Below are 27,548 nucleotides of genomic sequence, written 5' to 3'. Positions count from 1 at the left end.
CGTGTTGCTTTAATGTCTACGACTCTCATCACTGAGGTCGTGGTTTTGAACCCCTTAGTAGTCAGAAATTTTTGCATCTTTAAACTTTCCCTCCAATTCGGGCGACGCTAGTCGGTTTATGTTTTCTTAAGGGAGACAAAAATATTGTTGGCTGAAATTGAGGATTTCTCCAAATCTATGTCTAAAAACGTAACTTTTTTCAGCTTTTTTTAAAGTAAGCGACTTTTCGTTTCATTACACTTCGGATCTAAATTTTCATGAATGGTCCATGTTTAGACAGATTTCAAACATTGGATTTTTTCAAGTTAGGTAAAAACGGCTGAAAATTTGACTCAAAGCTCATATGATAAGACTAATTATTTTAGCAATTAAAAGCTGGACACTGGGTTCATTAGAAAATCGTATTTTGTCAGGGAAGCCCTCGAAAATTTATGAGTAATCGGAAGAAAAGTTATTTTTTGAAATTTTTGATCGAATTGACCTAAATTGTTGCCAAAATTTGGAGCATATTTCACTATAGCCCGCAAGAGAATATGACACCCGGTGCTAGGAAATTTGGCCGACAGGGCGTTTAGCCGACAAGGAAAAAATGAGAAATTTAGCCGACAGTTTTATCATAATTCGTCATAAATTTTACTTCAATTGGTCATAAAGGTCTCATTGGTCCATAAATCAGTAGTTCGGTTGTGATAGATTCATATCAAGTCCCACGGGCCGCTGAGGCATGGCCAGACGCGGTAAAATACGGTCCGACCACGGATAGAACTTCGTTAATTACACTAGTTGATGAAAAAATTGCGTTATATGTGTCCGCTTACGAAATAGTGTTTTAAATTGGCCAATCGCAGCTTCAGAAGAAGTTTTATTTCTCATTTTACTTAAATTGTCGGTTAAATTTCTCATTTTTTGGTTGTCGGCTAAACGCCCTGTCGGCCAATACGGCGGCCACCATGACACCCGATTATTAAACTGCTACCGATTTTGGCTGCTTATAAACCTGTAGTCTAATTCTTTTTTTCCTGCTTAACACCATCAAAATTTGGTTGACTTGAATGGGGGTGGCATAATGGAAAAGACCGAAAATTTATTCAAAAACCTCTCCAAAACAGCGAGTTTCTTGAAATTCCTCCTCAAAGTGAAATCGAGATGCAAAAATCGGCGAATTTATGCCAGATTTTTCAGGTTAAGATGCCCTCAAAATAGAAAAGTGAACCCTTCTGAACAGAAAAAATAAGTGGGGCTGCATAAAGTTCTTTATTAAAGAAATGGAACATCTTTTAAAAAATTGTTTTTCCATTGAAATGAAGTCTTCAACTGATTTAGAACTGTATTCAATTCATATTTTACAGCATAAAGAAAAAAAAATTATATTTAGCCTTCAAGTTTTTTAATTTAGCATATAAAGGATCGTTACATTAGGTTTCGCTTTCCAAAACTTACTTGGCAGTCGTAGATAAATAATAGATCTTGTTTTAATAGTTGTTTTGACGCTATACCATTTGTGGCAGTGCGTTATACCAGCTGCTATACAGTTGAATACACCACGTGCTTTAAGGCTTCATCGCTGCTTATAAACCTGTAGTCTTTTTATTCTTCTTTTTTCGTGCGTAACACCATCAAAAACGTATCTCAGTTAAACGCCGAGTATAATAGAAAATGTCCCGCCGCGAGCAATCGTACTTTGATCGATTAAAGAAGAGCCAAGAAAAGTCTATTAAACAAAAGCAGGCCAGCTCTAAAAGCCGATCTAAAAGCTCTGCTTCTAGCGAAAGGCCAAAAGAACTTACAAAAAACCGCGTAGATAAAGCATGGATTGCAGCCCTGAAGTCTTGTCAGTATATGAAATACGTGGGACGGCAGAATGCAACTGTGAGACGCATGAACAAGCCCTGGAAGACTATTCGATTGTTTGTGTCTTCAACTTTTCACGACTTTCAAGTCGAGAGGGATATTTTGGTGAAGAAAGTTTTCCCGGACTTGCGAGCATGGTGCAAGGAGAGAAAACTGCATCTAGTCGAAATTGATTTGAGGTGAGTTGAGTTAACGTTGGCCAAAAACATCTATCTCCAATGCATTAATATGTTAATGCTGATCCTTGATATTAATTTTTGTTAACCATAGATTGGTGACGGCAACTAGGGCAATGTTTGCAAACGCAATACAAGATTTCTCTTTTTGTTTTGATTTCTTTTTGCAGCTTGAGATGATGGCAGCCAGAGAAGGGATTTTTTTCGTATTACGTATAAGCTCAAATCATGTTAGAAGCTTGACAGCATTGTGGAAATTTTCTGCTGCAGAACCTTTATACCGTTTCTACTTAGACACTGTTGTGATGTGACCTGTTTGATTAAATTGAATATTTAGACCAGCTTATCCAGTTATAAAAATAACGGCGTCTGAGCACATAAAACTAGCTATTATTCGTTTAATTAATTGATAGCCCTTATAAATGTCCCGGTGTTAGGCCAATAAAGTTATTATAATAACTCAATAATAACTTTATCAAGAGACCCGGAGAGGACAGACAACGGGACAACACAGTCCACAAGATTCTGCCCTTCTAATTGACCACTTTACAGCCTTAAACAAAATTAAATAAATAATAAAAAAAATTTTGTTTTATTTTTAATAGCCGCCCTCATCTTCTCAGCCGGCTATTATTGCGCTCGTATTTTTTTTACTTCGTCAAACTTTTTTTCGCTTTACCATTTTGCCGCTTTTTCGACATTTTGCGTGAAATCTTTTTGACTTCTCTAGGCTAGTTTCTCTCTTCTCTCATTCTGCTAAAAGTGAATTTGAACATCAGTTGCTAAGCAAAGCAATTCAAAATGAACAGAGTCGGTATAAAAAATTGAAGTCAGAAATAGAAACGGGATAAACCCATAAAGCCCAATTTTACTATTTGAACGTCGTTCCTATAAGTCTTAGTTACCACCTCTAATGCTTATTGGTGTTGATAGTAGCCCCTGTAGCCTCTCTCTAAGAAACAGAAGTATGTTCAACTACGAAATGCCATCAAAATAAATCGGACTTAAAAATAATTTTTGCACAAAAATCTTTTTCAATATATTCTATTCGTTCAATCCCAATCATGCTTATTGGAATCAACGGCGGCTATTTTCCGGCAATCTGCCGAGTATGTATTCAATTTTAAACAGAAAAGGGTGCTTGTAGTTGTTTTCCCTTTTAGCTACCACCTCCCCCAACCTCCTGATGTATCAGGTGAAACAATTACTGGATTTTTTTTGAAAATTTTTCAAAGTTTTTTTTTGGTGATTAACATTTTTTTTTAGAAAAATGTCCATATCTCGCGTTCTATTAATGCTACGGGGGTCATTTTTTTCACAGAAAAGCCAATCCTATTTGGGTACTCCTTTAGCATGTAGCCAAGGGGTATGGAAAAAATTCCAGCTTATAGCCGGAAAACATATTTTACCAATTCTTGATTATTTAGTATATAAACTTCTTTTAATTTATGATAAAATAAGTTAATCTCTCTTGCTGTATTTCCCGTCTTTGTATCAAACAGACCTTGCCTAGCTAGAATGTTGTATAGTTTAACAGCACGATATCTAAGAGAACATCTTTCAAATTTAGTCTTACACAAAGGTTCATTTAAAAGGCGGAGAGAGTGGCTTCTGGTATTTCTTGGCTTTTCAAAGCTAAAAGAATTATTTAAAAAGCTTTCCGAGTGCAAATTCTTCAATGATCTTAAAACGAACTCCAAGAGTTAATAAATATGTAGTTCATACACAGTTAGTATTCTATTCTTCACGAATGTCTTCTGAGTGATCAAAACGTTTACGGAAATGAATAAATTTTAAAATTTTTTACTGAAGGATATGTATTTTTTTAAAATAGAAAACGATGTACAGCCGTATACTAAAACTCCATATTGTATGAGGGGATTATTGTTGCTTTTATAATATTGTATTAATTGTTTTCTGGGATCAAATTGCCTTAACTTAGAAATTATTCCACACTGTTTTCCGAGTCCCTTTTTAACATATTCAACATGAGAAACAAAGGAAAGTTTCGAGTCCAATCGAACTCCCAGGTATTTGCAAATGGGTTAAATAGAAACTGGACAGTTATTTAATGCGAAATTTTTGTTAGAAGCACTAGTTCATAAATTAAGTTGAACAGTTTTCTCTAGATTTAGAGACAACTTGTTGGCTACAAGCCAACTGCTTATATCTGATAAATCAGAATCAATTTTACTTTTATTCAGGCCCAAAGATGATATATTTGTGTCATTAGCAAAGAGAAGAATTTCAGTATGCTTGCAGCAGTTCGGTAAGTCATTGATGTAAATTATGAACAAAAGAGGACCTAAAATGGACCCTTGTGGAACACCGCATTCAACTTTACACCAGTTCGAACATTTGCCATTTTCTTACACTGTTTGATATCGATTGGCTAAATATGACACAAACCAACTGTAGCATTTGTCTACGACACCATAGCTTTTAAGTTTAAGCAGTAAAATTTTGTGATCTATCGTATCAAAAGCTTTGCGAAGGTCGAGGAAAAAGCTTACAAGGTCAATATTTCTATTTTTCCGAATTTTTTCAGTGAACACTACCAATGCATCAATGGTACTATGTTTTTTCCTGAAACCTAACTGCTGACTGGTAAATAATGAGAGCTATTCGAAGTAAACATAGAGCCTGTTAAACATAATACGTTAATGGTAACACAGTCCTAGCTCTGGAAGTACTGAAAAACTGAACGATCGAGTCCCTGAAGATGCATTGTGCAGCCTTTGGTGATCTTGCCAACTGGCCTACCATAACAAAAACAGTCTGATTTGAAAATTAAGAGCAAATTTTATAAAAATCAAGTGAAAATAGTGGATTGATGAGGGTTTTGGATAGTGTGGTTGGTTCTGATATTGCTCACGCTGATATTTTTTACCACACTTTGAAAAATCAGAAATCGTGGTTTAAAAAACTTGCCCATCATGCCAACGTTTCGCCAGAGAACGTATATAAGTCGTTCACTGCATCACTTCAGTATAGGTTAACATTCCCCAATGTCAACCCTTTTCTTATGCAATGTGAGAAAGCAATCAATGATGAACTAATACCGATTTTAAGAAAAGAATTCTACTTGGAACTCAAATACCGGGAACTTTCTCGCTACCATTAAGTAAGTTCGGTCTAAAAATCTTGCTTTCAAGCTTCTTTTCTCTATAACCACCGGATATTGAGATTAAGCAAGAGATCATTTTTATCAGAAATTTAAAAAGCAATCTTTTCCCAAATCAGATACATTAATTGAGGATGAATTAAGTAAGAATGATCCAGATCTCATCACTGTGTGCAGGCAATGAAAACTTCACGGTGTTTTATGCCTTCTATTTTCCAATGGGACGAAACACGCATCTAAGACAATGAACACACAAAATTAACGCTGAGATTACTTCATCTCCAGCCGTTGCGATTGGAAATCCTTGCTCTTAAATCAATGACAACTGAGGATCAATGATGGAAGTAACCGATCATCAGAGCTACGAGAACGCCACTTTCTGTCCCCTTATCCTTGCATGCACTGGTGGAACTTGACCTTCAGCTGTAAGTGCGCTGAAAAAATTAGCTTTGACGTTCTCCGCACAGAAAGAAGACAACTATGGTGATATTCTTATTTTATTTCCATTCCTTGTCTAATACTTCTTTATTTTTGGGCATGGTTTTTTTTTCGTTTTGTTGCTAATTTTGGGAAATAGAAATTGTTTGATGTAGACGTAGATTTGAGGTTCCCGGACCAGCCAATTTTTGCTGAATATTGGGGAGGGGTGTTTTATTTTACCTGTAAAATTATTTAAATGATTGAACAATTTGAGAGTAGATTGTAAAGGCAGAGCATGTATTAAGTCTTTCTATGGGCTCCTCAGGCGCTATTTTGTGTTAGTTAATATTGGACTTTGAAACATTTAGGTGGGGAGTACCGTCCGGGGCTGACGCCGAGCTGGCTGTTCAGACATGTTTGGGTGAAATTGAGAGGTGTTACAAGGAGAACACTTTCCCATTCTTTCTCAGCATGCTGTCGGAGAGAGTCGGTTGGATCCCGGATCATGATGCAGTCAGCGATGCAATAAGGTTAATCTTATCAGATCATTAATGATACGTATGTGGGTGATTTTAACCAGTTTTAACCTGCAATCGATGAGCCTTCTCACACTTATGATTCTTTTGGCATTGAAGTTGTCGGTTTTGCAATACGTTAATGATCTCAAATAATGTTTCGTTAAACTATTTTATCGCACCGCAAGATAGAAAACAATCGCAGCACTTATCATAAGCTTGTGAACTTAGTTGTGTACGTGTGAACAAGAAATTGTTCTGCATCTTTTTAAGTCGCGCTCATTTTCTTTTTATCAGCTTCAAGTTCAAAGTAGGAGCGCATCCTCCCGTCGAAGAAAATTTTTAAGATTTATTGTTTGCCGCGTTCTTGAGAAAAGACTTGAGAAGCTTATAATCTCTAGCGGTTTGGAGTTAGTTTATCTGTAGTGCTCATACAATTGAAATAGATCATAAAATCAACAGAGTAGGTATAATATCATTTTTTACATGTCACATGAAAGTAAATACACATCAAGAAGCTCATTGGAGAAACCATAATAATCGGTTGTTTTATATCGCGTTGACTTAAGAGTTTTATGGCGGCTTGTTTCTGTTTTTTAATTGAGGTACTTCTTGCCCTAGTTTGCACTATTTTGGGCTCGTTTTTCGGATGATTCGCAAATAGCATGTTTGTCCCCCCCCCCCCCTGAACGGCACAGTGCTTTTGTTATGTAAAAACTCAAATTCTAAATTGGTTATAATGTTTAGGTCAGATTATGACTGGATTGACGACATGAGCATAACTGAGATGGAATGTGTTCAGGGTGCCTTCCGAAGCAAGAACCCGAATGCACTGTTCCTACTGCGCAATCCCTCATTCCTACAGACTCTGCCAGATGGTGTCAAAATGAAATTCACAGACGAGATTGCAGTCGGATCCTACAAAGGTACGCACACGAGTTATTAGTTAATCTCGAACGATGTTAAAAGCAATTATTATAGTCGTGTGCCTCTTTCGTACGCATAATGTTTTATTAATAGCCGCACAGCGATAGCTGGGGCTATTATTGGCCTTCTCTTGGTTTTTTTATTTCGTCGTCACGATTTTTGTTACGACCATATGGCGTCACAACCACTTCAAATCTGCTTTTTGTTCATTCGTTGATGCAATTTCAACTGAATTGCGTGCGTGACGTCATTTTTCACTCTTAGTGGAGCTAGTTTTTTTTTGTTCACTCGCGTGATTAAATTTTTGGTTGACTTGCCTCACTCTCAAAAATGACTTCCTCACTTTGAAATTGACTTTTGTTTACTTTAATTCAAAGAGATAAGGTCAAATGGGTGTGTCACTCAAAATGAAGGTTATTTGCGAGCAAGTAATAGAGGCAGCAAAAACTTATACAGATTTTTAATCAAAATATAACATAGCAGCCTTCAATGAAAAAGACGAATTTTTTTGGTCTGTCTTTTTTACTGTTTTTTGAGACTACAGATCTACGAAGCTATTGCGGCTATTTTCTGCTAATCTGCCAGCTACGTTCTGACTTTTTAAGTGACTTTAAGCTCTCTTCACTTGATGAGTGTTACGTGATCTAAATGTCACTTATTCACAATTTAAGCAGCTGGACTCCAATTAGCCTTATTTTACTTCAAAAGATGAAATGAAAAGGACCCAAAAGTGATTTCAATTTTTCACTTTAAAATCTTAAATTAGTTAGTTATGCTTTAGAGTTCGTTGAAAAAATTTTGAGAAATTATAGGCTGATAAATTCTTATAAAACTGATTTCAGTTTGATAATTATGAAAATGGATTTTTTACAGCTGCATGTTTTCGCGAGAAAATTGACGAGTATTTTCCTGACGACCAGAAAATGCTCTTCTATGCAAAATACTCTGGCAGAACTGATGCTTCGGGAGTTCCATTTCTCTCTGGATTCGAAAGTCTTATGATTGAAAAAGTGACCTCCTTCTTCAAACAGAGAATCGAAGCCCAGTATCCGATGTTGTCCGAATCCGCGAGTAACAAATGGCAAGATTTGACCGACTCTCATGAAATATTCAAAGATGACGAGGCTAGTCTGATTGGTGATCTGCCTGTGTGGAACAATCAGATTGTGGACTTCAAAAGTTACCTGAAAAAAGAAGGTTTAGATCTTTCCCTTTCCTTCTTATGTTAAGGGATATTTCATTCAATTCCCAACCCCGTTCTGAGGTCAATGCTCACAAAAACAAGGTACTGATGCCCTTTTCAAGGTACTGATCTCCTAGCTTTTATTTTGCCTGTTTGCAAAGGCAGTTTGAAAGAACCTTCAATTACCCTTCTTGTTGGAGAAATTATTTTTTTGAAAAACATCAACCTTTTTTTCGATTGAATGAAAACGCGCATCGCACTGGTCCACAAAAGAAGTCGGGTGTGAGCTTGGGATGTTTTAGGTGACAAGAGTCCGTATATTTTGACGGCTGTGTCTGGCAGTGGGAAATCCTCGTGTCTGGCTGTCTTCCTCAATAGAGTATCCACCGACTATCCAGACTACAAGACGTTCTTCCATTTTGTGGGAGCAGTGCCGGGGTTCGTACTCCTGAAATATACTTGATCTTAAAGTTACAGGAAGTTTGACGTATTGTCGATTAATGAGTTCGTTTAAGTTAACTTTGTAAACATTTTGGTGATTTTAATGATTAATAGCCGCCCTCATCTTCTCAGCCGGTTATAGCGCTCCTATTTTTACGACTCGGAGAGGAGTATTGGAGAAGTCCTTTTTTTAAATCAATTTTATTGGAGTGAATTTTGAAGCGGGAAATGAAACGCGTGAAAAAATTCGGAGCGATTTGGTTGCTGAACAAAAGTGAAGAGCGGAGCGAAAAGAGAGTGGTTTTTTTGTTCATACCGCTGTTTTTGAGAGAGCGAGAAATTGTTGTGTGAAAAAATTTTCTATGAGCGAGCGAAATTTTTTTGTTCACGTGCGGCATGTAAAAGCAGTTTCTATGCAAATTTTCTTGTTTATGAGGTTTGATTATGATATTGTACTGGATTTGGGCTCGTTCTGATAGGAATTGAAGGTTTCAAGTTGTTAATTTGAGTTTTATGCAATTTTGGAGGTTTTTGATCAGTTTTGCTGATTTTTCGACGAAATTTAATGTATTTTGGCCGTTTGTTTTGGTTTACTGCTTTAAGTGCAATTTGCATAGAAGCTCATTACTCAAGGGATATGAGGGATACAAATTATTTACATTTTTGTTGGTATAAAACATTTTTTTTTGAAGAAAAAGGACAGAAAAATTGAGAATTTTTTTAACACTTTTTTTAATTTTTTCTGCTTTTCGTTTTTTTTTCAATCGTAGAGATTTTTTTAGCTTATTATGACTTGCCCATTATTTCGCGAGCATTTCATTGCTCTATCTGCTCAAAGTAACTTTATTTCGCTCTATTTTTTCTTGTAAAATTTAAAAAACACCTTACTTTTTCTCGTTTTTTTAATTTGGTTTTAAATGTCGTTTCTATTCTTCCTCAACCTTTGATAGCATTTGGGAAGTTTTCTAGTAAAAGTCAGTTGTTGTAGCTTTTTTGGATGTCTCTCATTTTGATTGATATTAGTTTCGAGTTGTTTTTGTTAAAGAAAATCGAGTAAATTTTGGCCACTTTTTGTCTTTTTTCTAACTTTTTTGCATATTTCTTCCAATTTAATGTTTTTTGTTGGTAACTTTTTCTCAATAAAGAGCATTTTTGTAGGTTTCGATGCAATGAATTTACACTTGAAGGCTTAGCAGGGCAGTTTTCATTTAAACAAATTATACAAAACTCGAATTCGTTAAAGAGTTTTTCTTTGTCTTTTTTTTAGTTTGTTGTTTAACGTTTCTGCAAGTACTAGGTGGCGATTGATCTAGCCAAATATATAACTAATTGATTTCTTCGAGTTATGGATAGGAAGCTGCAAGTTATCTTTTTGTAGAGAATTTTGTTTGGATTTTAAGAGAATATATTTTTTTGATTTTGTCCTTTGTCAAGGTTCCAGTTCTCCAGACTTTTCTTTGTGAATTGGTTACACTCTCTCGATTAGTAATATGCTGGTGATGCATTTTATTAGTGAGAATAGTCAGATTTCTACTTCGAGTCGTTTCCGGATTTCTTCCGGCTATGTTTTTTTTTTACTTCGTCGAATAAAAAAATGTTTCGCTTTACCTCATTTTGCCGCTTTTTCAACATTTTGCGTGAAATCTTTTTGACTTCTCTAGGCTATTTTCTCTCTCCTCTCATTCTGCTAAAAGTGAATTTGAACATCAGTTGCTAAGCAAAGCAATTCAAAATGAACAGAGTCGGTATAAAAAATTGAAGTCAGAAATAGAAACGGGATAAACCCATAAAGCCCAATTTTAGATGCCCGCTATTTGAACGTCGTTCCTATAAGTCTTAGTTGCCATCTCTAATGCTTATTGGTATTGATAGTAGCCTCTGTAGCCTCTCTCTAAGAAACAGAAGTACGTTATGTTCAACTACGAAATGCCATCAAAATAAATCGGACTTAAAAAATGTTTTTGTACAAAAATCTTTTTTTTTCAGTTTCTTCTATTCTTTCAATCCCAATCATGCTTATTGGAATCAACGGCGGCTATTTTCCGGCAATCTGCCGGGTATGTTTTCACTTTTGTCAAAGGAATGAGATCAACTGGAGAAGTCGAATGCATTAAGTCGCTTAGCAGCTCTTAGAGCCTTAGTAGGCGCTAAGTCTACGGTTCAACAAAAATGCTGATGCTGAGACATTCGAGGTAGAAATTAAGGGTGGAAGGGCGTTGCCAGAGCTTAAACTGGCAACTACAAGTAAAACAAATAAAACCCTCGCCTCTTTGAGAAAATTGATTAAACCTTCCTGAGTTAATGTAAATTAGTTTTATGAAGCAAAGGATAATTGTAAGATAAACATAACGCAGCAGTTGAGGTTTCTTGACCTGTGTAAGACGGCGGAAAGCGGTTTTTTATGTACTTCCTCCAATTTCTCATCTTTATGCTCAATTTGTCTTTTTTTCAGATCTGTGAGCTACGTGCAGTTGGTGAAACGCATTGCAGTGTTCCTCTGTTTGGATGAAAGCAAACCTCTGTCCATTGTGGTTGGATCAATTAAGAATCAACTGAACTCGACTAAAGACAATGTGTTAATTGTAATCGACGCGTACAACCAACTGGACGAGATGTCGCTCACATGGCTTCCTTGTCCCCTGAAAGCCAATGTCAACGTCATTATTACAGGTAGGAATGAAGTTGCAAAAGTAACGCTGGTCATTAAGGTGACTAACCAAATTAAGAACCGAAATTTCTTACTTACATTTTTGGTAATATATGTTTCCTGCTTTTATAATACTAACCAAAGCTAATTAATGCTGAAATACTAATTAATGAATTATTTAACCTTACCGTTTTCCTTCAAGCATTGCCTTTTGAAGTAGAAAATACAAGACAAGTGGTCTTTTTTCGAATTTTCGGAGACAATCGACCTTTTCTTAAATTCTTTCCCATTTAACCAGGGCGCGAAGATGTCGCGGACCACCTTCAAAAGAACTACTCACGTGAACTGACTGTGAACAGATTGATGAAAATGGACGAAGCAGGGCGACGCAAACTTGTTCAGACATCCCTCGGAAGATACAACAAAACATTGGACAACGAACAACTCGACCTCTTGCTGTCGAAAGAATCATCATCAAGTTATTATTGGCTATCATTAGCGTGCGAGGAGCTTAGAATATTCGGACATTTCGCTTTGCTCACTGAGAAAATTGCGAGCCTACCCGATAACTTGGTTGAACTTCAGTGCCAAATTTTGCATCGCCTGGAGTCAGAACTGGATACAAGGTCGTGGCTTTTGGTAGCCAGCCTTTGCTTGATGGCTACCAGTAAAACTGGTCTATTGGAAGACGAATTGCTGCAAATGTTAGCTGAGCCACCGAATATATTGCCAGATCATTTGCGTGAGAACCGTTTTTCCGAAAAACTTGCGTTGAAGAAATGGAAAGAAATTCAAAGATCAATTCGACCTTTTGTAAAATACAATGGGGATACAGCTGAGAACAGAATGAACATCTACCATTCCTCGTTTAAGGAAGCTGTCGAGAAAGTTTACTTTTCGACTGAGTCCAAAACGTATGCATGGTTCCATGAAAAGTTAGCGGCATATTTCGAAAAATGTCTGCGCCTGGATCGAAAATTGGAAGAATATCCGTACCATTTAGCCGAATCTGGCCAGAAGGAAAAATTAGCCGATTTTCTGTGCGATAGTGAAATTATTGCCGGATATTTCAATCTTATGTTCTCCAAAGACTTGGCACAGTTATGGGGTTCAGTTGATAGCGATTATAATGAAATGGCGATCAGATATACTAACTTGTCGAACGAACTTGTTGAAGACAGTGAATTACATTTAGGCGAACGGGTTAGTCAGATTCTAGTTCTGGCTGATATTTGTTTCCAAAATGGAAAGTTCCAGGAATCGCTCAACATTCTCGAAACGGTCACTGAACACGTTCAGATGATAAACGAAGAAACAGAATCGCATTTCTTCAGAGCTAAGTTGCAGTATCAGAAAGCAAAATCGTTGGAAAGGAACTTGTTTCTAGACAAGAAGAACGCGAACGAAACTAATGAGGAAATGATGGAAATTGAAAGGGAACTCACTAGCTCTTATGAATTGCTGAAAGATTATAGCTCGAACTCAGAGATCTTGACTTATTGCGGTGATATATGCAATCGAATGGCCATGTTGCTTTACAGAAAGGCGAGACGAGCCAATCGAGAGAATAACACGACGTTGAGTGAGAAATACCAGCATGATGCGGGTACCTGGCTTGACAGTGGGGAGGGGTGCTACCTGCGAAATGGAGATTTAATTGGATTTGCCAATTGTCAGATTTCGCGAGGCATTGTCGAGAGTAAGTGTCGAAAATTAAGCTCCGGCCGACATTTTCGATCTTCAAAGTTCTTCAATTTTATAGTGGTTTTCTATAAGATGCAGTACCTTGTCAGTATTAACCGTGTTTCGATTGTCGAACACTGTATTCACAGTTCGGCACTATCGAATTTTGAGCTTATAAATGGAATACACAAAAAGCGAATTTCTGCATCCAGATAATACGAGAATTAAATGAATTTGCAAAGCAGATATTAAATGTTCTAATTTCACAGTTCTTGGTTCAACTAACATATCGTTCTAATGATTGATATTAAAGGAGATTGAACTCTTTACTTTTTGTTAGAGGGTATACCTTGGGTGTTTTGGCATTTTGAAATGTGTAACCATTAACTCTTATGCTGTTAGGTTGAGACAAATGTCACCGTGATGAAAAAAAATGTTTGCTTTTTTTGACCCTCGGAAGTACTCTGTATGTGACGCTTGAAAAAAAAATTACGGCAATTTGTTTCGTCAGTTTAGATCAGGTGTTTAATACTTTATTACCGTTTTAGAGGATGTTGAAAAAAAGCGAGAATATTACACGAAAGCAGAGAAAATGTTGGGCGGTGGTGGTTTGCATTTAACATACGGTCGATTCTGCAGAAATAAAGGCAGATTTCATCAGATCGTGAAAGAACTAATGCCTGCAAGGAAGTACTTGGAAGGATTTTTCCACAACTCCATGTCTCTGTATGGAGAGAAACATCCCGAGACCAGACGAGCAAGTGAACTTTTGGATGATTTGAACTTGGTAGCAAAAGCCGAGTAAATGCTTTATTGATCAGAAATATTGATCATTATCATCAGTATAATCAATAGTAAATTGTATCTTCACCTCACAATATTTGTTGATCCCATTTTGTTTGCAACATAAAATTGTTTTTATGAGATCGATAGAGTTGATAGTTTTGTATTTATTAATGTTTTGTGGCCTGAGAATTTCATAAAGCTCATTGTACCTACGAAGTAGAAAGTGACCTGTCTAAGTGCTAGTTTTTTTGTTGTTTGATTCTGTGTAGGGTTTTTTGGCCATTGAGTCGAATTCGGAGAGATTGAGTTTTATCTTACAGTTTGTAGGGATTATTCGACTTTTGGTCTTCCAACTTTTTTCAACTATCTCTGGAGGTTGTTTCTTGTCTTTCTAGTGCTCAGTTGCAGGTTAACCTGAAAACGTGAAATATGATCCCATAGCGACTAACTAACGTATTTGTTCCGACCTCATATAGCCAGCTTTATATCAGCATGGCTTTTTGGTTGGTCATTTTTGACCCCTAAGAAATATTGATCGAAGGAATACATGAGTAGAATGTCGGAATTCCTCGCAGTTTATATTACTCAGCAACACGGTTTTTAAATTTCGTTTTTGTTGACGAAAAGAGGTCATTAACGGATCTAAGTTTTCCGTGAATAAATGGTACGGATTAAGGAGCAGTTTCAAACTCAAACTACAGTTATTGATCATAATGGCTTTAGCACAACTTATTACTTTCAAAAGTATTTTGTGAATTTTTGATTTTTTTTTTCTGTTTTGCTTACGCTTCGTTGACCCTTTAACGTGAAAGCCGGTAGTCGTTATCTCACAATAAATAATCATAATATTTAGGAAGTTGCAGATGCCATACATAAGTTTTATGACTTCACAACGCCTACTTAATAAAAACTTCTGATTTTCATTGGTGCCTGCAATTTTTTGGACTATTTTGTCATTTTTATTAGTGGCCGCAATGTGATAGAGAGGCTGTTATTTGAAGGGCTAAATAATTGCTCTCGAACGCCGAAGTTTAGCGATTTGTCTTTTTTATGAGGTTTTTTCGCTTAACCGATTTTTCGTCTGATCCATGCGACTATTCGTCCTAAAAACGGGATGACTACTTAACGCCCGGAGGGAATTCAGTTCTCTTAGATCCTTACACCTCAACAGTTTTTTAGAATGCGATTGACCAAAACTGTTTTGAGGAGAAAAGTTCACGGTGTGAAGGGTGGTTTTACTCTTGAAAGTCTGACCCGCCCTCCTCAGTTAACCCCCTTCCCTCAGTTATTCCCCCACATTTCCCGTTATCCTCCTCCACCTGGCGATTTGGACCCCATCTCCTCCTCTCATCCAGTTCTCCCAACTCTACACCTCATCACTTCATCCCCCCGCCACCATCTCTTAAGTCCCAACTGGGTACTGCTCGCCGGTTTTTCTTAGATCAATTCGCTCGACGTTTTCGGTTATTTTTAATAGCCCCAAAGTGATAGCTGATTGGCCTTATTATTATTGGGCCTCGTATTGACCTTCTCTTGGTTTCTCGTTTTTTATTTTGCCGTCAAGAGTTTTGTTATGCCCATATGACGTCACAATCACTTCAAATCAGCGTTTGGTTCCATCCATCATTGAATTTCGACTGATTTTCATTTGGCGATGTCATTTTTTACTCCTATTGGAGCAATTTTTGTTAATTTGCGTGAACCTTTTGCTCACACGTACCTTACTTCTTTCAAAATTGACTTTAATTTTAATTGAAATAGCTAAGTTCTACTCATGAATTTTTCACTCCTAGTGGAGCAATTTTTTGTTCATTTGAGTGAACTTTATGCTCACAAGTAACTTACCTCTCTCAAAAATGACTTTAATTTAATTGAAAGAGCTAAGGTGAACTTCGTATGTTTTTTGAGGGCAGCTAATAGAAACAATTTCTGTTGATCAGTCTCATTTTTTTTCATTTCTTTGAGAATGAGTGTGCAGGTCGACAAAGCTATCGCATGTATTTTCTGGCAATCTGCCTGCTGTTTTTTAAATAGCCGCAAAGCGATAGCGGGGGCTAGTATTGGCCATTGGCCTTCGCTTGTTTTTTTTTAAATTTCAAGAATTTTGTTACGACCATGTGACGTCACAATCGCTTCAAATCTGCTTTTTCTGTATTTGTTCATGCAAGTTCAACTGAATTACGTGCATGACGTCATTTTGCTCTCTAAGTGGAAATTTTGTTTGATGATATATGGCAGCTCTGTCAATAAAATAGCTTCTCTGCTCACCTATTGAATCTAAAATAAGAGTGTAAATTGAAACTGAACAGAGGTTACCCAAACTATATCCTGAGAAACTGATTTTTAGAGCTTGAAATATGATTTGAAAATAATGAAAGAGTTCAATATCAGTACCATTTTTATTGCTATTTTGGATTTTTTTACAATGGGCTCAACCCAACAGTCTATCTCGCGGTTATTTTGCGGCAATCTGCCGGTTATTTCTATTAAATAAAAGTTGGTGTGGTTTTTGCGACGAAATGCAGTTTCAGTTTCTTAGCGGTACCCAAGTATTGATTTCAGTGGATTTCACAACAGTTTTTCTTGAAAATTTTTGTGCTTACTTTTGAGAGCACTTCTTACTGTTGGTGTTCTTAGTCGTTTCTGGCTAACATTAAAAGTTTGTGTGTTTTTAATGTTGCATAGTTTAGTTTTATTTGCTCGACAGTTGATGGAAATGATGTGTACACGTGATTATCCGTTTTTGTGGAAACCTCTTAATTCTAATCTTTGATGCAAACGAATTGGGTGTTAGGTATGAGTCGATATTCTGCAATTATTCGAAATTGAATATTTATTGAACACTGAAAACGAATTGGTGAAAGTTTGTCACAGGTTTGTGATCGGAAAGACCTCTGCTTAATTTTAAAGCAAACAGAAAATCAGTTAGTATGCAAGATATTTGTGACACGTACTGTCCGGAAAATTAGCTCCATAAGTCCATTGTAAGACGTGAAAAAGCTCGGCATCGTCCTCAATTATGTTGCTAGTGAGAAATTGTTTTTGCATATTTGTGATGAAATTTGTTTCATCGATGACCACAGTTTTTCTTTTTGGCATAGTTCATTTGTCCTAAAATGTTTCTAATTATCTGGTCTCCGCAGCAGACCTGATGTTTTATCTCTAATATTTGTCTATTGCAGTTTTTGCCACCGATTTGATTTCACCTTTTAAGTAGCTGAACTCAATTGCATAGCGGATTGAAGGCTGTTTGCGAATGGAAATAGTGGAATGTACTGTTTCATTAATTAGTCTCAAACTAATTTTGTAGCATTTATGTGGGTCAGGTTGATCAACTTTACGTGAATTTTTGCTTAAATTTTTTTGTCTGTTTGCTATAAATTTTAGTCTAGTGAAATGGTATAAACTGGTAAAGCCGGGAAATTAATTTTGCGGTGCAGTTTTATGGAGTATCAATGTGTCTGGTTCGCCAAAACTGTTGGGGAAGCATAAAAGCATGGTGTAAGGGTAATTTGTTTAAGTATGTCACGCGCCAGTCGTTTGAGATCAACTCGACCGGCGCTGATATTTCTGATATTAATTGCTTCGAATTGAAGTCCGTGGTCTTAGAAAGGCAAAAATATATAACCACGGTGATTATGCTTGCGTTGCTGTTAATCCTCAAGGATTGGAAAATTGGTCTTTGATTGAAAATTATTCCAATTTTTCTCAGTGAAGTTTAGAGTTTAGGAGTTTTTTAACCTTCTTTAAAGATTAGCCGATAAATACTGACTTCCGAAAAAGTTCCGCAATTGTATCTATCGTTTCACTTCCGACTGAAATTATGGTATGAACGTCAAAGATTTAGCCACCAAACTTTTTCCACCAAACTTTTTGTGGTGAGGATTAATGGTTCTATTTTGTTCAGTCAATTTTGTCCGAATGATATATTTACCGTAGACAGTTGTGGGTAGTGTCAGTAGAAAGCTCGTCAAGTGTACAGTATAGAATTAAAGGTTTTTAAAAGCTTCTTTTACGAAGAGCTTCTTTTTAAAGCTTCTTTTAATTCTTTTAACTTCATTTTTTGGTCAATTTCATGTTAACTTTGGCTCAATTATATTCTTATTTTCAATATTTTAGTAGCCGTAACGCTATAGCAAGATTATCAATGACCTCATCGTGGTTTTATTAGAATAAAAAATTTGGAATTGATTATAGATTTTTTTCGGTTTTCAGAGCGATTTCTTTTCACGAGCTGCCGTTTTACCTGTTTTTGATTTTCCTCGTTACTTGCCTTCAAAGTATAATAAAAACCGATGTACGCTTTTTAATGGCGCATAGATAGTGTTGACTGAATTGGTCCGTGGGACTTGATTTTGACACTTTCAATTTGATTTTTTAAACTTTGGCCATTTTTTTGCTCTGTGCTGTTTTGAGTCCAATGCCGTCACATTTAATTCCTGACAATTTCAAAAGAAAATATGTTGTGCTTAATTAACAATTTACTAGAGCAAAAATTTCGAGTTTTGTTTATAATTGTGTTTTTTTTTCTATAGTTTAATCAGTATAGGTAATGAGAAATATCATTGATTGCCTTGTGTCATAATTGAAGCATAACATTGGTTCGTAGTTAGTTTTTATTACTGATTGGTTTTTGAAAGTTTAATTGAAATTCTAGTTCTGACCTTTTTTGTTATTTTTAGTTATCATTTTTGTCTCCTTGCCCTTTAGTTTCATTAATTAAAGTCTTCGTTGTTGAATAATGAAGCATATTTGAATTTCAAATTTGTTTTCAGCTGATCCTTAATAGACGCAATTTGACTTCATTAAGTTTTGGAAAGTTTGGATAATATTTGGTTTTTGCCGTTTTGTTACTTAGGCTGATTGTTGGCATTTCCAATTGGTGAAAAAAAAGTGCAACTTACGAATGTGTCCATGTAATTGCTCTTGTTTTTTAAACGTTATTTCAAAAGCATTAACGCGTTTTTGAAAAAAAAGTTTTCCCCTTACTTCTCGAATTAATAATTAATGTCCGTAACAAGAAATCTTAGTTGCATCTTTTTGAAACATTTTCTATTTTCAAGTTGTTGTTATTTTTGGTTTTTTGAGTTGAATTTTTAAGTGACTATTGAATTGCTAGTAACTTTTGTGATTTGCTATTAACTGTTGTTGTTTTTTACTTGTCTCTTATTCTCGACATTGGGTCTGATTAGCCCTCCGATGAAGCATCATTCAGATAAGTGAGTTGTTCCAGTTTGCAGTTTTTTCACTGACCGAAAAACTATATTTTTGAACAGTTTGTTTGATTTTTCTGAATGGCATATTATTTTGCCGTTATTTACGTGCTGCATTGCTGTTTTATCTCTTTCTCAAAAACTGGAAACGTGGTTTGCTGTTTTCTAATTTTAACTGTTTGGAAGTGGCTAGTTTTTTCTACTTATCATATCGTGGTTTTGTCGAGTCCATTTTTTTGCAACAATAGTTTTGTACCTTGATTTTTTTCTAAGTTGTAATTCAAAATTTTTTGTAGAAATTGGAATTATGCTTCAAAATTTTTCTCTGTTTTGCATTTGTGGCTTTATTTGATTTGATAACGATGTTGTTTGATAAGCCATTTGACAAATTCCATGTGCTAACATGACTTACTTGACTCATCGTGGTTTTATTAGAATAAAAAATTTGGAATTGATTATAGATTTTTTTTCGGTTTTCAGAGCGATTTCTTTTCACGAGCTGCCGTTTTACCTGTTTTTGATTTTCCTCGTTACTTGCCTTCAAAGTATAATAAAAACCGATGTACGCTTTTTAATGGCGCATAGATAGTGTTGACTGAATTGGTCCGTGGGACTTGATTTTGACACTTTCAATTTGATTTTTTAAACTTTGGCCATTTTTTTGCTCTGCTGTTTTGAGTCCAATGCCGTCACATTTAATTCCTGACAATTTCAAAAGAAAATATGTTGTGCTTAAGTAACAGTTTACTAGAGCAAAAATTTCGAGTTTTGTTTAGAATTGAGTTTTTTTTTCTATAGTTTAATCAGTATAGGTAATGACAAATATCATTGATTGCCTTGTGTCATAATTGAAGCATAACATTGGTTCGTAGTTAGTTTTTATTACTGATTGGTTTTAGAAAGTTTAATTGAAATTCTAGTTCTGACCTTTTTTGTTATTTTTAGTTATCATTTTTGTCTCCTTGCCCTTTAGTTTCATTAATTAAAGTCTTCGTTGTTGAATAATGAATCATATTTGAATTTCAAATTTGTTTTCAGCTGATCCTTAATAGACGCAATTTGACTTCATTAAGTTTTGGAAAGTTTGGATAATATTTGGTTTTTGCAGTTTTGTTACTTAGGCTGATTCTTGGCATTTCCAATTGGTGAAAAAAAAGTGCAACTTACGAATGTGTCCATGTAATTGCTCTTGTTTTTTAAACGTTATTTCAAAAGCATTAAGGCGTTTTTGAAAAAAAAGTTTTCCCCTTACTTCTTTCTCGAATTAATAATTAATGTCCGTAACAAGAAATCTTAGTTGCATCTTTCTGAAACATTTTCTATTTTCAAGTTGTTGTTATTTTTGGTTTTTTGAGTTGAATTTTTAAGTGACTATTGAATTGCTAGTAACTTTTGTGATTTGCTATTAACTGTTGTTGTTTTTTACTTGTCTCTTATTCTCGACATTGGGTCTGATTAGCGCTCCGATGAAGCATCATTCAGATAAGTGGGTTGTTCCAGTTTGCAGTTTTTTTACTGATCGAAAAACTATAATTTTGAACAGTTTGTTTGATTTTTCTGAATGGCGTATTATTTTGCCGTTATTTACGTGCTGCATTGCTGTTTTATCTCTTTCTCAAAAACTGGAAACGTGGTTTGCTGTTTTCTAATTTTAACTGTTTGGAAGTGGCTAGTTTTTTCTACTTATCATATCGTGGTTTTGTCGAGTCCATTTTTTTGCAACAATAGTTTTGTACCTTGATTTTTTTCTAAGTTGTAATTCAAAATTTTTTGTAGAAATTGGAATTATCCTTCAAAATTTTTCTCTGTTTTGCATTTGTGGCTTTATTTGATTTGATAACGATGTTGTTTGATAAGCCATTTGACAAATTCCATGTGCAAACATGACTTACTTGACTCATCTTGGTTTTATTAGAATAAAAAATTTGGAATTGATTATAGATTTTTTTCGGTTTTCAGAGCGATTTCTTTTCACGAGCTGCCGTTTTACCTGTTTTTGATTTTCCTCGTTACTTGCCTTCAAAGTATAATAAAAACGATGTACGCTTTTTAATGGCGCAAAGATAGTGTTGACTGAATTGGTCCGTGGGACTTGATTTTGACACTTTCAATTTGATTTTTTTTGGCCATTTTTTTGCTCTGTGCTGTTTTGAGTCCAATGCCGTCACATTTAATTCCTGACAATTTCAAAAGAAAATATGTTGTGCTTAAGTAACAGTTTACTAGAGCAAAAATTTCGAGTTTTGTTTATAATTGAGTTTTTTTTCTATAGTTTAATCAGTATAGGTAATGACAAATATTGATTGCCTTGTGTCATAATTGAAGCATAACATTGGTTCGTAGTTAGTTTTTATTACTGATTGGTTTTAGAAAGTTTAATTGAAATTCTAGTTCTGACCTTTTTTGTTATTTTTAGTTATCATTTTTGTCTCCTTGCCCTTTAGTTTCATTAATTAAAGTCTTCGTTGTTGAATAATGAATCATATTTGAATTTGTTTTCAGCTGATCCTTAATAGACGCAATTTGACTTCATTAAGTTTTGGAAAGTTTGGATAATATTTGGTTTTTGCAGTTTTGTTACTTAGGCTGATTGTTGGCATTTCCAATTGGTGAAAAAAAGTGCAACTTACGAATTTGTCCATGTAATTGCTCTTGTTTTTTTAACGTTATTTCAAAAGCATTAAGGCGTTTTTGAAAAAAAAGGTTTTCCCCTTACTTCTTTCTCGAATTAATAATTAATGTCCGTAACAAGAAATCTTAGTTGCATCTTTTTGAAACATTTTCTATTTTCAAGTTGTTATTTTTGGTTTTTTGAGTTGAATTTTTAAGTGACTATTGAATTGCTAGTAACTTTTGTGATTTGCTATTAACTGTTGTTGTTTTTTACTTGTCTCTTATTCTCGACATTGGGTCTGATTAGCCCTCCGATGAAGCATCATTCAGATAAGTGAGTTGTTCCAGTTTGCAGTTTTTTTACTGACCGAAAAACTATATTTTTGAACAGTTTGTTTGATTTTTCTGAATGGCGTATTATTTTGCCGTTATTTACGTGCTGCATTGCTGTTTTATCTCTTTCTTAAAAACTGGAAACGTGGTTTGCTGTTTTCTAATTTTAACTGTTTGGAGGTGGCTAGTTTTTTCTACTTATCATATCGTGGTTTTGTCGAGTCCATTATTTTGCAACAAGTTTTGTATCTTGATTTTTTTCTAAGTTGTAATTCAAACTTTTTTGTAGAAATTGGAATTATCCTTCAAAATTTTTCTCTGTTTTGCATTTGTGGCTTTATTTGATTTGATAACGATGTTGTTTGATAAGCCATTTGACAAATTCCATGTGCAAACATGACTTACTTGACTCATTGCTTTCCTCGTGGTTATCGAGCTTGGGTGACATCTATTTAATTTTATCTGATTTTGATTTCTTGAATTTAAGTTATCGTGATTCATTGACTTCTGTGCTAACTTCTAAGTCAAAACTGAGAGTTTTAAATCTACTCGAAATTGAACACAGGCCACACAGGCTTTGATAATGATAAAATTTTTAATTAAAAGATGTTGCTGTTTGCAATATTGTTTGGAAACGGGATAGGAGTTGATTTCTAGATCTCATTTTTTAATATTTTTTTAATATTTTAATTTTTGTTTTTTTTTTATGAAATTGTTTTTCGAGGACGTCTCCCCGCCGTGCCACAAAAAAGAAACACGATTTGGGCAGATATTGTTTAGTGTAAGTTAATTGTTCAATTTGAAACACCATAGACACTCCAAAAACTGGTGGTGAGATTAAACTTTGAAAAAATTAGTCGTGATTCTTCTATCCCCAAAAATTAAAGCATTAATCAATTATTTTGCTGGTTATGACGTTTCGAGGCTGCTGATAGCAAATATCTTTTGAAATTGCATTTTGTTACCTTTCTCTTCATTTAATACCTAATCTGTCGCTGGCAGAAGGTAAGTTTTGTGCCCCATGGAGGAACAGAAATGCCTAACAGGTACGTCTTTTCAGATTTAATGAAGTTTAACTGACCTGAACACATTGATTTGTAAATTGTCACACTGACGAAGAGAAAATCGCTGATCATTCTATAGTGTGAGGGAAAGATAACACAAGAAAACCAATAATGGCGGATCAAGCAGCGCGTAATCTGCAGTTTGAGTACAAAGTGGTTAGTAGTACAAAAAGAGACTTGAATGATAGTCAATAATGCAGACCATACGGCATTCTTTAACTAAGCACGGATGGAATATTCATTTTTCCGTCGAAAATTAATGAATGATGCAAAATCAAAAGTAACCCTATTCTTAAACGAGTTTAATGGCGAGACCTGAATCGAAAAATACTTCCACATAAAACTTCTCGAGAAAAAATACGAAGACTCAAAGTCTGCGAATGCGAATGGCTTCGAGAAGTGCATTTGTGGTGTATTTTTTAATTTGTAACAGTTGTGATAAGTTGCTGCGCATGTGAAACCACGATTATGTTTTGGAGTATTATGTCTTTGATCTGATTTGAATTGCGTGCATTTAGAAATAACGTCTTTTGCAAAAATGAAATTGATTGTGAACGATGAGCGTACATTGCCCATGCAGTGAAGGGCTTTATGTCCCGAGCTCTATCCGAAAGTGCGAGGGTTCAAACCCATCCCTAGTTTTGCACTAAAAATTTCTCTAGCCAATGCACCCCCTCTAAATTGTTTGCCTCGTCAGGTTTTCGAGAGCAGTTCGTCCGACGGTAGTCGGTTTATTTTTATCAATTTTGTGTTTGCAATCGTTAATTTATCAGGAAGATATTCAATTAGCCCTAACTTATGAATTAACGTAGTTTGGGCAATGCGTTGTTCCGAACCCACCTTGTGTGTGTGCGTGTGTGTGTGCGTATTTTTTTTGTGTGCGTTTGTTCGTTTGTATGTGTGTGTGCATGCGTGTTTTTTGTGTGTGCGTGTTTTTTTGTTTGTGTGTGTGTCTTTGTTTGTTTGTGGGCAAGGAACTATATGCTCAAATGTTTTTTGTCAGTTTCAGCCGATCGCTATTTTCATCGTACAGAGCTGTGAGTTGTATCATTAGAAAGCTTGTTAAGCGTAGAATATCAAATAAAATTTTTTTAAGTTTTTTTTCTAAGGAGTTCAAGTTTTGTGGACATCAGCCTCATTTCCGTTGTTTTGTTCACATTTTCCGTTGTTTTTGCTCGAATTTTGGTCAATTTTACTAGATATACGAAAGAATTGTGACAATTTGTGTTATTCATTTCACCTTTAAAGATAGATGAGAGATGTTGAATTGTTTGAACTGACTCTTGCTATAATTTTTGCTAAATTTCTCTAATATTCAGCATTTTCTCATTTTTTTCAAATTGAAAATGCCACCAATTATTATTCTTTTGTCAAAAATTTTGGCATTACACAAACTGCTGTCACAACTTTTTTTTTTACTAAGATGAAGGTTTTTGTTACTTCTAGTTCCTACTGAAGTGTTCTTGAACTTGAATTTGTCGGCCTTAGCTAATTATCTGTTACGCAACTATTTGTAACAATTAAGCTTTCGACAGCCGTGTACTGATAGCAAAGCCCGTTTTGGTCTCATCGTGGGTTTTTACAAAAATATTCGGAATTGTACTAGGGCGCTTTTCTTTGTAATTTTTTTCAACCCAATCCGAGATTTCAGTAAGTAAATGATGCGATTTAAGTTCAAACGAGGCTCAATGAACAATTATTGTTTTTAGTGTACAGCTTGTCGCTCCGCGGTGTTCTCGCTTTTTTTGAATTCTTGAGTTTTGTCAACTTGTTTTTGTAATCTAGTAACATAATCTCATTAATCGAAAATCGAATTAGCTATATAATAGGGTTTTGATGAAATTATCCAATGTTTCCAGTTGATAGCCAATAGCTCATGTCTACAAATATTTTTTATGTCACCTTTTACCCTAATTTCTGTCAACTTGTTGCTAATTTTGCTTTAAATCAAGCCCCATCTTTTTTTGATTCAGGCAAAAAAATCTATTAGTTATATAACGCTTATTGGTTTTGACTAATGGCGTTTTGCCTTTGATACTACGATTTTTCATTAAATTTTTTTGGTCCTTAGATATTTAGCTTTATTTATACTTTCTTTTTGGTCTCCTGTCACAACCACACAACAGAGAGGTCGCTTTTGAAAGCTCAAAGGATATCTACAGTCTTTTCCGTTAATGTTTATGGTTTTAATTGCTTCAGAACTTTGTGTTATTGAATTTTTTGTGAGGTTTTAGTATTACCCGTATTTGTTGTTGTATTGTCCCTTATGACCTATTGTCCCTAAAAACAGGTGATGATTTTGGCTTCTGAATCAACTGAAAATGGCTGCTCAAGGTGAATCCATCTAGAATTTTTTGTTGAAAGCTGATGGTTGTTATGACTTTTGAAGTTATTTGGTTTCAAAGATTCAATGGATTTTTGAACTTGAATTTTTCCTCCTTTTTCGTCTTGTTACCTAGTCTCATTAAGTGCTGATCCCATCTGCTTTGTAGTGAATGAAAAATGTTAATCTCTTCAGCTAAGGGTTTTATATGATGCTGTTTTGACCTACTAATCCCTTCACGTAAATGATATTTTACCGAGAATATTTAATGTCATTTAAAAAATCAATGTAAGGCCAAAAGGTATTATTGAAATAGTATCATTACTCGGTTTTTTTTATTAGATTAGTTTGTTTTTCGGTTATAATTTTGCCCAAATAATGTTTTTTTGGAAGTAAGTCGAGTTTAAGGCATTAAAAACTGTCTCGGCCTTCGAAACTCTCAATCATGTGTCGGGTGACTTTCTAAACACATCAGGTGTCTTGCTAAGTGATCCAACGTTCTATGTTATGGTTTTGCCCAAATTTCTATACCATATGAAACTTTGACTCTTCTGCACTTTTTGTGTGGGCAAGAATCAATTTAGTTTTCATTCGATTTTTTATCTCTGTACCGAAAGGGGAGACAGAATTGACATTAAATTTGCAGAGCAAGTACAACTGCCATGCATTAATCGAACTGCGATATCATTCATTTCTTCTCTATACTTCAAGCGAAAAAATGGCACTTGGTATATGTCTCAGAAAATTGTAATGGTTCGGTGAATTTTTTTCCATATGCGTTTTTAGAACTCAAACTTGGTGTTGCAAGTAGACAGGAACTTGATAGACAACAAGCGAGGAAGAGATGAGGCCACTGGGGAGGTGTTGTCACTTTCTGGCAAACTGCTGGGCACTCAGATGGGCGACAAGGCACTGAGATCCAAACCACCTCAGATGCAGCAAAGGAAAGAAAAGTTAGTAGATCAGTGTGCTAATTTCTTATCTTATTTTGTCATAGTCAAAAAAATAAAGTTAAGTAATTAATTTTCACCTTCAGACCCCCTATATTAGGGGTTTATAAAACCTATCGACCCCGCAATTACTTTAAGTTCTCCATAATGGAGTAGTAGATTTCTTGGGGGAGCAGGAAAAGGGCTTTACTTTCGTAATATAGTTAAAATTTGTGTGGGTTTTGATTCAATGCGTATTTGGCATTTCAAAATTAGACAGTTGAGAGCAGATAGGTGAAAAAACGTACGTTTGATTGTTCGACTGAAATTAATCGGTATTTTAAAAGGTATTTCACGTTTTTGTTTTTGATCTCACTTGGATGTACCCGCTTCCTAGATTAGCAAACTCGGTTCGAGGTTTTGCAGAAAATTAATGTACGATTTGAGGCGAGTAGCTGCGAAAATAGATATTTTTCACCGTAAAGTGGGCGCATATTTTAGCGGTGAATGTTTGTAAGGTTTGCGGTTTTTAGCCGTGTATTTTTTCTCCGCATTCTCTTTGAATTCCTACAAAACTCCCTGCGTGGACAGAGTTCGAACCTCAAACCTGCATAAGGGTTACCTCTTCCACTGCGCCACCAATGACTTACTATTATCAGATTTAGTATTTAAATTAGTTTCACTTCACTATTATGGAATATTTACATTGAATTTTTGTAAGATTTAGCGGTGAAACTTTTCTTTTCACCACTTAAGAGGTGAAAAATATATTTTATCGGTACCAGCATAAAGCGGCGAAAGAAATCTCACCGCTAAAAACAGCTAAACTTACATAATTTCCCCGCTAAAATATTTGCTGTTATTTTTAGCGGTGAATTGTTTTAAGACCCGCGGTTTTTAACGGCGAAAATTTTATTTTCACCGTGTTCAGGTAACAATTCTTCCATTTTAAGCGTTGGCCCCTCGAACCGGGAAGCTGGCTTTGCATCTGCATAGTTCTATTCTCACAAATCGTTCTGGAACGCATGCCACCATTGGCTATTTAGCTTTGGTCATTGGTATTAAGGGTTCCTAAATCGAGTCATTCTCCTAGACAAGCATCGGACATTTTTGTTTCTAATGTACAGAAATGGAGATACAAATACATTGGAAAAAATTTGTTAGTAAAATTTAGGTGTTGTGACATGGAAACACAAAACGTCAAAAGATCTTTTTGAGTGAGAGAAAATGGAGATGCGGGGCATCGATCCCCGTACCTCTCGCATGCTAAGCGAGCGCTCTACCATCTGAGCTACATCCCCTTGGAGATAGATTATTCAA

General features: G+C 35.3%; 2 protein-coding genes and 1 non-coding gene across 5 annotated transcripts in view; 2 read left to right on the top strand and 1 right to left on the bottom strand.

Annotated features, from left to right (window-relative positions):
• Positions 1-1,040: 1,040 nt before the first annotated feature.
• On the top strand, positions 1,041-13,920 carry LOC142341817 (telomerase protein component 1-like). Of its 3 annotated transcripts, none has more exons than XM_075393071.1 (9): positions 1,904-2,030; positions 5,310-5,576; positions 5,940-6,101; positions 6,834-7,012; positions 7,887-8,210; positions 8,499-8,634; positions 11,090-11,307; positions 11,583-12,983; positions 13,516-13,920. In XM_075393071.1, the coding sequence occupies exons 3-9, from the start codon at positions 6,043-6,045 to the stop codon at positions 13,770-13,772; spliced, it is 2,574 nt and encodes an 857-aa protein (XP_075249186.1). In that variant the 5' UTR covers positions 1,904-2,030; positions 5,310-5,576; positions 5,940-6,042; the 3' UTR covers positions 13,773-13,920. The 3 variants fall into 3 exon arrangements, with proteins under 3 accessions (XP_075249177.1, XP_075249186.1, XP_075249195.1); XM_075393080.1 differs by having other exon boundaries at positions 1,929-2,030; positions 5,329-5,576; XM_075393062.1 differs by lacking the exon at positions 5,310-5,576 and having other exon boundaries at positions 1,041-2,030.
• Positions 13,921-22,951: 9,031 nt separating this feature from the next.
• Positions 22,952-27,548, top strand: part of LOC142341807 (U5 small nuclear ribonucleoprotein 200 kDa helicase-like) — a 252,374-nt gene continuing 247,777 nt past the window's right edge. The window contains exons 1-2 of the mRNA XM_075393052.1: positions 22,952-23,132; positions 26,086-26,252. Of these exons, the coding sequence (XP_075249167.1) occupies positions 23,088-23,132; positions 26,086-26,252 (212 nt within the window). The 5' untranslated portion in view covers positions 22,952-23,087. The remainder of the gene's footprint in view (positions 23,133-26,085; positions 26,253-27,548) is intronic.
• On the bottom strand, positions 27,457-27,529 carry Trnaa-agc (transfer RNA alanine (anticodon AGC)). The gene has a single exon. It is a non-coding gene; the product is annotated as a tRNA-Ala (tRNA).

The sequence above is a fragment of the Convolutriloba macropyga genome, chromosome 1 (assembly GCF_964194025.1).
Source record: "Convolutriloba macropyga chromosome 1, txConMacr16.3, whole genome shotgun sequence".
NCBI lineage: Eukaryota > Metazoa > Xenacoelomorpha > Acoela > Convolutidae > Convolutriloba > Convolutriloba macropyga.
This window is presented reverse-complemented; position numbering and strand designations above follow the sequence as displayed.

Coding starts and splice junctions, on each gene's coding strand:
- LOC142341817 (XM_075393062.1), top strand. CDS start 1,657: ATGTCCCGCCGCGAGCAATCGTACTTTGATCGATTAAAGAAGAGCCAA. Junction 7,013..7,886: donor TGCAGTCGGATCCTACAAAG/GTACGCACACGA, acceptor GATTTTTTACAG/CTGCATGTTTTCGCGAGAAA. Junction 11,308..11,582: donor TGTCAACGTCATTATTACAG/GTAGGAATGAAG, acceptor CCATTTAACCAG/GGCGCGAAGATGTCGCGGAC.